Source organism: Nansenia antarctica (assembly GCF_963989245.1).
Source record: "Nansenia antarctica genome assembly, chromosome: 6".
Taxonomy (NCBI): Eukaryota; Metazoa; Chordata; class Actinopteri; order Argentiniformes; family Microstomatidae; genus Nansenia; species Nansenia antarctica.
Genome location: NC_137676.1, coordinates 51,778,282 through 51,788,281, shown reverse-complemented (window position 1 = coordinate 51,788,281; position 10,000 = coordinate 51,778,282). Strand labels below are relative to the sequence as shown.

The following is a 10,000-nucleotide window of genomic DNA, read 5'->3' as shown; positions in this document are numbered from 1 at the left end:
CAAATCAATCCTCTGACCTTAGATCAGCTCGATGAAAGAGCTTCAGGGGAGGGAGGGAGGGGAGGGGAGGGGAGGGAGGAAGGAAAGTTTATCGCTACCGTCTTGACGCTACACCTGTTTAAAGCACAAAGAGAATCCGCTCATCACTGTGGTTAACACTAGAACAGCCATGGTGGGGTCATGTGTCATCTGTGAGTAAAACATGTTTTATATCTTTGCACTCGATCAAAATTCAGAACCCTCCTTTCATGACTTTTCCTAGATATGTGCGTTCTACCACCCAGTATCCTTACATTTTCAATATCACATCAGGAGAAGCTAGTATGAAGCTATTTTGCAGTTTTTCTGTGTAGGAGGCAGGCTAATTTACAAGCGGCCAACTAGTGGGCGTTGTGTGTAAATAACAGCGTAGCATTGTAAAGAGCTGCATGCGAGCTGGTGACTGGAGGGTTGCTGGCATCATATCTAAGGTGCCCTACCACTGCTGTTGTTCCCTTGAGCAAGGCACTTAACCCCTAACCGCTCCAGGGGCGCTGACTATGGCTGACCCTGTGTGCCAAGAGCAAAAAGAAGACAATGTCGTTGTACTCGAGATGTGCAATGACGCAAAGGTTGAATCTAATCTTAAAGTTGAATCTATTACCGGAAAATATGCGAGGCTGGCAGGGCAGCGGCCAATCCTGTCTGTTCGGGTGCTCAAACAGGTCTGCTGTCAGCTCAAACAGGGGCCTGCCGTCACGTGGAACGAGTCAGTCGCCGATAGTGACTCTCGCACGCCTCACCTGCCAGACAGCGCAAGGAGGAGGAGCGAGGAGGAGAGGAGAGGAGGAGAGCCGTATGTGTTCAGGGGAGGAAGGTAGCGTTGAATTAGCAGGCAGATTTGCGTTCCTCCGCTTCTCTGCTTCTCTTCCTTCTCTGCGCCCCCCCCACGTTGATAACACCTGGCGCGACTGATGTGACCTTTTCCGAAAGCGACGTATCGATTTGTTCACACGGGCTTAGCTGGGGGGGCCGTGCTCATCTCTCCCCCTCCCCCTCCCCGCCGAATGTCACCACGTCGACGGAATCGGAAGCGATATCGACCCCCCCCAAAAAAGAAAGAAAGCGGGAGGAGTGGAAGACAGACAAACGGTGTTAACGGCGTGTTCGACGAAAGGGGGACGTTTCCACTACGGCGCCACGCCGAGGGAGTTTACGAGAGCGTCGGTTTGTTGTGACTCAGCCTTGTAGGGATGAGACGAGTCGGAACATGATGGGGGAACAACATCGGGGGTGGGGGGGGGGGTGGGGGGGGGGGGGGGGGGGTGTATGGTACTGGTTGAAGTGCCAATCTGGGATTCAGGATTCCGAAGAGAACATAGCTGTTACCCTGCTGCGGTGTTTTGGTACCTTTTGACGGAACGAGGACTTGGTGAAATGGAAGTGATCACTGACCACGCGTCGTTCTTTCAGGTCTTATGTCGTCCCGCTTTCCCTCCCATGGGTTCTCGTGGGAACATCTGAGTCTCGCGCTCCCAGGCACCAGACGCTCCTAGACACGAGACGCTCCTCTCCTTCTGTGTTTGTCTGCACCTGTCCTCTATTTTGGAAGCGTGCGTTCGACGGTTCTGACACCGATTCTCATTGTCATTGTCACGCTGAGTCATACACACACCTAGTCACAAAACCCTAAGCTGAAACGTACAGTATACTAAATGCAGAGACACGACTAGTAAACACACACGCATGCACATGTGCGCACATGTGCACACACTCACACACACAATTTGGATGAATGTGTGTGTGTGTGTGTGTGTGTGCCTGAGTGTCCCGCTGTGTACGCTTCCTCTTCCTCATGTGCTGCTCTGTTGAACAGTGAGCCGTTGGCATGGTGATGCAGATACAATCGCAGCGATTGGACGGTTTGCTGTCGGGTTGCCACGGCAGCTGTGAAGGTGTTAATAAAGTCACGTCCCGCTCCGCAAAGCTCTCAGCGTGGGGGTGGGGTGGGGGGGCCGAGGGGTCTTGATGGATTGCTCTCCTGTCAGTTCAATTTGAGAAATGTATTGGAACTGCATGGAAAGACGTAGAGGAACAGGTAGAAATTGAGAGAGAGAGGGATGGAGGGAGGGAGAGAGGGAGAGAGAGAGAGAGAGAGAGAGAGAGAGAGAGAGAGAGAGAGAGAGAGAGAGAGAGAGAGAGAGAGAGAGAGAGAGAGAGAGAGAGAGAGAGAGAGAGAGAGAGAGAGAGAGAGAGAGAGGAGGAAAGTGGATAGAGAAGAGAAAGGGTTGGAGAAGGATAAGAGACGGAGCGGTGGAAAAGAGACGCCTAGAGAACGGAGGAGCGGGAGAGAGTGAGTGAGAGGTGCATGCTGGGAAGAAGAGAAAGACAGAGTGTGATGATTTCTGCAAGAAGGATGTCGAGAGGTGTAATGAGAGAGAGGTAGAGAGGTAGAGAGGGAGAGAGAGAGAGAGAGAATTGTTGAATGTTTTGCTCATTACATATTTATAGCCCAGAGAACACCTGAGGGTGTGCACATGACCTGCTGATCTCTCAGCATTACAATAAACTGTGGCTGAATCCCAAGGCCCTCCCACACATGACACTATTGATTCCAACGCTTTTCAACATGGAGATATGATGTGTACGGCTGGCCCACAATACACCACTGGAACTCACACAGGCTGTGGTACTGCAGTGGTACTGTAGACAATAACCTAGAACAATGAAAGGTTCTTATTCTTATTATTAATCTTATTATCTATTATCTCCCCCCTGGCTAAATCCCTGTAAAGCTAAGTTGTGGTAACTGTACGTTTGGTCAATGTATAATAATAATTAGTAATAATAATAATAATAATAATAATAATAATAATAATAATAATACATGCTATTTGATTGGCCACCCAGGGTCACCTTACATTAATAAAAGTACAATTAAAATCAAGGAGATGAAAAAACAAAAAGATGATGAAAATCATCATGATCAAATCTAACAAGCCAGGACAGAACGACAGCAACCAGACATGGACGGTATAAAAATACATCAAACAACCAACAAGACAGTAGGAGACCAACAGTAATAGGACATGCACAGCATCAGAACAGGGAATAGAGGGCGGTAAGAGAGATGTGGGAAATGGGAAGACCGAAATAGCCTGCCTTAAGTGTTCAGCCAATAGCTATGGCTTCATGTCAAACAAGAATGGAGGCAAGCTGATGAGAAAACGGCTGTTTTTGATTAGTAGAATGTTGCTGAGCTAATCGTGACGTTAGAATTATAAGGTTCTGTCTCCATTTTTGGTCAAAATTGAGTTTTTTACATAATCTGATCCATTAGGTGTTTATTAATGCCTGTGTGGTGTTATTTTTAAAATGTTGACATTTTTGAGTTAGTAAATCATAAAATACAAAGGTTCCATCTCACAAAACATAATGGAATGTAACAACTCTGACGCTCAATATCTCTGAACTACCCTAAACGGAGATAGAACCGTATAATTCTAAGCTCACGTCATGTCAAACAAGAATCGAGGCAAGCTGATGAGAAAACCGCTGTTTTTGATTAGTAGAATGTTGCTGAGCTAATGTAAAGCTTCTGATAAGCTCTCAGTCCCCACTAAACGCCCCTATACAAGAACACCCGCTCCACTAATGACACTGATGCAAATAAGCGCTTTTCCCAGAATAAACGCTGGGGTCAAAATGAATTGTTTCCCCGGTATGTAATTCTCTGTTCACATTTAGCAGATGATTCAAGCGTGAGCGTTTGATCCTGAGTGACATCATGAAGAGTATTCCGGAACAGTCTTGAGAGATCATTCGTTCGCAGCGGTCTCGTACGGAAACGATAATGAAATACCATCAATCAAAAGAGGAATCTGGGTTGGTCTGACGCACGGAAGGCTAAGAAACGTTGACGGATATGTGTTCTCAGGAGGATCTGACCCGTTCTAATGTTTTGGTCCTCATGTCGGGATCTGATGTAATGATCGGACTTCTCTTTCGGAAAAATGGGAATACGTTTCCGCGTTGTTGAAAATCGACGACACGTCGCTAGTCGACTAACACAGCTTGTTTTGTGAGCCTGCTAACAATGTAAAGTAGTGTTCTGGTTAACTAGCAGTGGGGGATTACTCACCCAGTCCATTTTGTTGCAGTATTTTGGCTTGACTAGAGTTTGTGTCGTTTCTGTCGTGATTCTCAACAACGTTGAAACGTAGTTCCGTGTTTCAAAAGGAAAGTCAGAACATGTGCGGGCCAAAAGACTAGAACGTGTCATAAATGTATTCAGCTCTTGTCTATCGATCCGTTTGAGCAGCCGTTTGGCAACCACGGTAACAGAAAGAACCGTCGGTTGTCTCCACAACAACCACCGCGGGTGTGTGATGTGTGGGTTCCCGACACCTCGGGAATTCTAAAATAACTGCGATGCTGTTTCTGTTTGTGAGTCATCCCGCCACTACTGTGCACTACGGTATTGCGGGGGAGGGCGGGCGGGGAGGGGGGAGGGGTAGAGCGGTATGTGACGCCTTCCACGTCTCCCTGTCCGTCGGTGGGAAGCTGAAAACCGGGAAAAGAGAGTGTGTGTGTGACAGCGTTCCACACGCCGTTGTTCCGTGCATGACAATGAGGTCCGTTCTCCGGGAGTTCTACCTCCGCCGGCCTCGCTTGGCGTCCGGAGGTCTGTGAGGTTAATGCACGGGAGTGCTTGGCGTACAGTCGTGTGTGTGTGTCTCTAATTGACCCAGCGGAGGTGTGGATGGGAGTCGGAGAGAGAGCGGAGGTAGTGGCTGGACGAAAATCACCTGGCATCTACAGATGAGATATCAGCCAGTGCAGGGGAACGCTATCTCCTTCCCTCCACACTCCTCCGCCGATGTACTAGAACTAATGTGTTCTCTCCCTCCTCTCTCTCTCTCTCTCTCTCTTTCTAATCTCCCCCCTCATCTCCTCTCTTTCCTCTCACCTTCTCCATCTCTACCCCTCTCTTTCCCCACCATCTATCCTCTTGTTATCTCTCTGCTCTCTCTCCATCCCTCTCTCTCTCTCTCTCTTTATTTATTTATTTCCGACCAGCCTCTCTCTCTCTCCCCCCTCTCTCTGGCTTTTGATCGTGTTCACCCCTCCTCCTGCCTTATCGACCTCTCTACTCCTTTTTCTATTTTCAAGATGCTTCCCTATTTCCACCTCCTTGGCAACAATCCTCTCCTTCGACTGAGGTCAGGTTTTTGGAGATTTTGCAAGGACGTCCTCGTACCGAAAAGCATCTTTTTTTCCGCGGACGCACACTTCTTGTCTGAGTACTTGGCTACTCCTCTTTGGGTTGTGAAAAATAACGTGTTAGGGTTGGTTTAAATGTGTTTACTGATTTTGAAATGTTCTCACAGGAACCACGCCCCCCCCCCCAAAAAAGCTATGAAAAAAACAAAAACAATCCTCTCCTTTTTTTCACTTTACACTCCCTCTCTTTTCTGCTCTATTCTATCCCTCCCCTCAGGCCTAACCTCTGACTCTCTCCTTCACTCTCCACCTCCTCCTCCCTTGTTCTTCCTTTAATTTAATTAATTAATTTAGCCATTTAGCAGATCTTTCTCCCCCACACACCTCCCCACCCTCTCCTCCTTCACCTCTCTCCTTCACCTCTCTCCCCCACTCTTTCCTAGATGTCACCTTCCTCTCCTCCGTCCTCCTCCTCAGTCGGACCCCTCTTCATCTCTTTTCTCTCCCTTCCCTCACCTTCAACCTTTATTCCATCCCTCTCCCCAACCCCCCTCCACCACCCCCCCCCCCTCCCCCACAGGCCTTGTCAGAGCAGAGAATGTCCTAGCGTTCTTTTTTTTTATCGCACCTTGCTATTCACAATAACCTTCCCCCAGCACCATCTCAGCTCAGCCTCAGAGCAGGGTTCAGAGGGTTCTGCTGGGCTATGGCACGGCTGTTGGGGTTCAGAACCCCCATGTGTAGATGTGGGCCGGGTTTCAGGGCCAGATGACCTACCTGCTACCTGCTTATCATGCCTGACTGAAGTGTGTATGCTTCTCAACGGATGTACTGTGTAGTCCAATCCCTCCACATGCAATTGTTCCACAGGAATTCAACTAGTCGTCATAGATGGTGGCCTGGGAGGGTCAGGTGGTCTAGGAACATGTCTTCCAGCACACACACAGGCCCGTGTTGGCATGGGTTCGAATCCGGCCCATACCCTCTCCTCTCCACTGTCTTTGTCCAATAAAAAAGTAATGAAATACAAGAGTGGGACTGCACCTACTCCAAAACAATAACCTTTCAAAAGAAAAGAAAGGTAGTCATAGATCTTTATGACTAGATCTTATTTGTGGTTATCAGTACCTATCTTGTGTATTATAATGCATTATGCATATCATACAACACATTGTAATATAACGATAGATAGATAGATAGATAGATAGATAGGTAGGTAAGTAGGTAGGTAGGTAGGTAGGTAGATAGGTAGATAGGGAGATAGGTAGATAGATAGATAGACAGATACGTAGATAGATAGATAGATAAATAGATATCGAAGCATTCTCTTCTCAAGTCAACAGAATCTCGACAAATCACGAAACTCATCCCGTAAAAGAGCATCTCGCTATAGAGTTCCCCTGGCAACTAGAAATATATTCAACAAGTCCTTCATTCCAAGTGCCGTTAGCATACCTTAATTCTGCAGAGTGACCAACAAGACGGAAGCCACAGACATGAACTGTGTTGATGTGTTTCTAATGTGCAGCTCTGTCTCTGTCTCTGCCTGTTTGTGTTTTATTTCCTGCTGGTTGCCTTCTGGCTTCTTGTGTTGATTTTTCTGTTTGGTGAGCCGAAGACAATTTTCCACCATGGTGGACAATAAAGTTATACTCAATTCAATTCAAGTCAAGTCAACTAGCCCTCCTGTCGTGTTCGTTTCACCCCCCTTACTTTTATGTTCCCGGTCGAATTTGACCGGTTTGTTTGAACTGCTCTTACATTAACACAACAAGTTAATGCATTAATCATTACCAAATTGTATTTAACATCCTTTTAAGCTGTAAACAAGGTCTCAGACTAGCGGTTAACATGAATAACTGCAGTGAATATACAAAGAATAGACACTGAAAAATGTACTGGTTGTGGATGTGTGGGTGTGTATGGGGATGTTTTCCATCTGATGGATGAACATAATCTAGGGTCACCCATTCATTTCCTATGGCAGGCATTTTTGACCGGGAACACCACAGGTGTTACAAAGTTGAGTAAACCACTCAAGATTCAATGAACGTGGTGATCAGCAATTGTACATGTTCAAATGCCTAGTGTGGAAGATATCATAAGGCCTTGAGGCAATCAAATGTAAAACACAATATTTATGATTGATGAAAGTTGTAAATCGCTCAGATTTGACCCGAACACGACAGGAGGGCTAAACCACTTCCTCCTTCTCCTCCCCCCAGATGACCCAGGAGCAGTACATCCTGGCAGCCCAGCCTAACCCTCTCCAGCGGGCGTCGGGGTGTGCCCAGGCGTACCCGGTGGGGATCTACGGCTGGAGGAAGCGCTGTCTCTACTTCTTCATCCTGCTGCTACTGGTCACCATGATCGTCAACCTGGCGCTCACCATCTGGATCCTCAAGGTCATGAACTTCACCGTGGTGAGTAAGACCCCAGCTACGTACACAGGGCATATCCCCACACCTCCCCCGGGAGGACCGGAGATGTACTGCATGTACAGGCGAATGGTTTCGGGTTTTGAATTTTGAATTTCGAATTTGCCATTTTAGCAGACGCTTTTGATCCAAAGCGATTTACAATGACAGATGACAGGGACATTCCTCCTGGAGTAACGGAGGGCTAAGTGCCTTGCTCAAGGACACACTAGTAGTGTTGTTTCAGTGTACCCCCACTAGATCACCACTACCCCCACTAGACCACCACTACCCCCACTAGACCACCACTACCCCTACTAGACCACCACTACCCCTTCTAGACCACCACTACCCCCACTAGACCACCACTACCCCCACTAAACCACCACTACCCCCACTAGACCACCACTACCCCCACTAGACCACCACTACCCCTACTAGACGACCACTACCCCTACTAGACGACCACTACCCCTACTAGACCACCACTACCCCTACTAGACCACCACTATCCCCACTAGACCACCACTACCCCTACTAGACCACCACTACCCCCACTAGACCACCACTACCCCCACTAGACCACCACTACCCCCACTAGACCACCACTATCCCCACTAGACCACCACTATCCCCACTAGACCACCACTATCCCCACTAGACCACCACTACCCCCACTAGACCACCACTACCCCTACTAGACCACCACTACCTCTTCTAGACCCCCACTACCCCTACTAGACCACCACTACCACCACTAGACCACCACTACCCCCACTAGACCACCACTACCCCTCTACTAGACCACCACTACCTCTACTAGACCACCACTACCCCCACTAGACCACCACTACTAGTTGTTGGTCATGTGTGCAAAGAAAAAAAAAAAAGACCTTGTCACTCGCAATACTCGATGCAATATTTCCTCCTTAGAGGACCGAAGGTGTTTATTTGTGTCTTTCATAGAAACAGCATCTATTCATCAGCATTTCAGGTTTTTTTTTCAGATCGTTGGAAATATGCCAGGGTTATTCAGTTGCTAGTTTTCCTCTCTGGTCTCTGGTGCTGTATTATCAGTACTTTCCAAACACTAATGCAAACACTCCGATTGAATTCCCGTTTAGATCAGTCGTGATTAAGACCTTGGAACACAGTGAGCCATTGAAAGATAGAGAAATAAATGGTCAACTGGACCAGTCTTATTGGAGCACCAGTCTCATTGAACACACTTTTGACTGGTACTGTCTATAGCGCCTTATTCCGAAAGCACTTTACAACGGCCTCTTATTCACACACACACATTCACACACCAATGACGGCAAGCTACCATGCAAGGCGCGGGCCCGCTCATTGGGAGAAACTTGGAGTTCAGGCAAGTGTCTTGCCCAAGGACACCTCGACACGTGGCCAAGCTGGGGTTCGAACCGCCGATCTGCCGACCTTGCGACCGATAGTCGCCGGCTCGACCTCCCGCGCCACAGCCGCCCCCCGAGACGAAGACGAAATAGATGAAATATGGACAGACACTGTTTTTGGTAGGGAGTATTTTTGAGGCACTACATTTGGAAATATATATATATGCTAATAGACGGTTGTGAATGGGTCTGAGCCCCCTGTGGGGTATAACAGCTCAGGTGAATAGGTATTCTAGCTTCAGTGAAGATCCAGCTGTGAAAATGGATGGCATGTATTAACCCAGGCTATGGTAATAAGCTTTGAGGTGGGTTTTGGCCGTCCAGCGAAAATAAGACTTTGATACATTTTCATCCGGCGCTGCGACACCCGACTGATAAATAAACCTGTCAAAATTGGCAGATTTTTCGTCTTTTTTGCCCCCCCCCCCTTCTCGTTTTCTCTTTTCAACTCAATTAAGCGGGGGTCGGTCCGGGGGCCACTGAGCCGCAATATCCCAGGCTGCCCTGGGGGCTCCGGGGACAGCCCATAATAATATATATGCTAATCAGTCGCCACCGGAATCAGGTGACGACCCACCCCTGGTTACGTTTCTCGACTTTCTGTTTTCATAAATCAATCAAATTGGCAAGCGACCAAGTCTAACCGAACCGACGGCACGGTTGTTATGGGTTCCATACGAGGGACGTCGTCAGTTCGGTCACATCAAAGCGTGTGGGTTTGAACACAGAGCTGCCTGACTTTGTCATCGTCTCAAACGTTCTCATTCACGTACCTTGGTCAGAACGGGTGTGGTTCCGCCTCCATGAAGGCGTGGTTTGTGGTCCGTGGATAACGAAGGCATCAGATCTCAGGAGTCGCTCCTTGAGGCTTTCTTTCCTTTTTTTGTTTTGGGTGATACAGTCGTGAGTTTAGAATGATAAGGTTCTATCTCTGTTTAGGGTAGTTCAGAGATATTTAGCGTCAAA

The 10,000-nt window shown here is 47.9% G+C and overlaps 1 protein-coding gene across 1 annotated transcript in view; it reads left to right on the top strand.

Moving 5' to 3' along the window:
* The window catches only part of sgcz (sarcoglycan zeta), a gene marked incomplete at both ends in the record, with an annotated part of 233,820 nt that overhangs the window by 115,099 nt on the left and 108,721 nt on the right, over positions 1-10,000 (top strand). Inside the window, 1 exon segment of the mRNA XM_080534635.1 lies at positions 7,428-7,625. Within this exon segment, the coding sequence (XP_080390761.1) occupies positions 7,428-7,625 (198 nt within the window).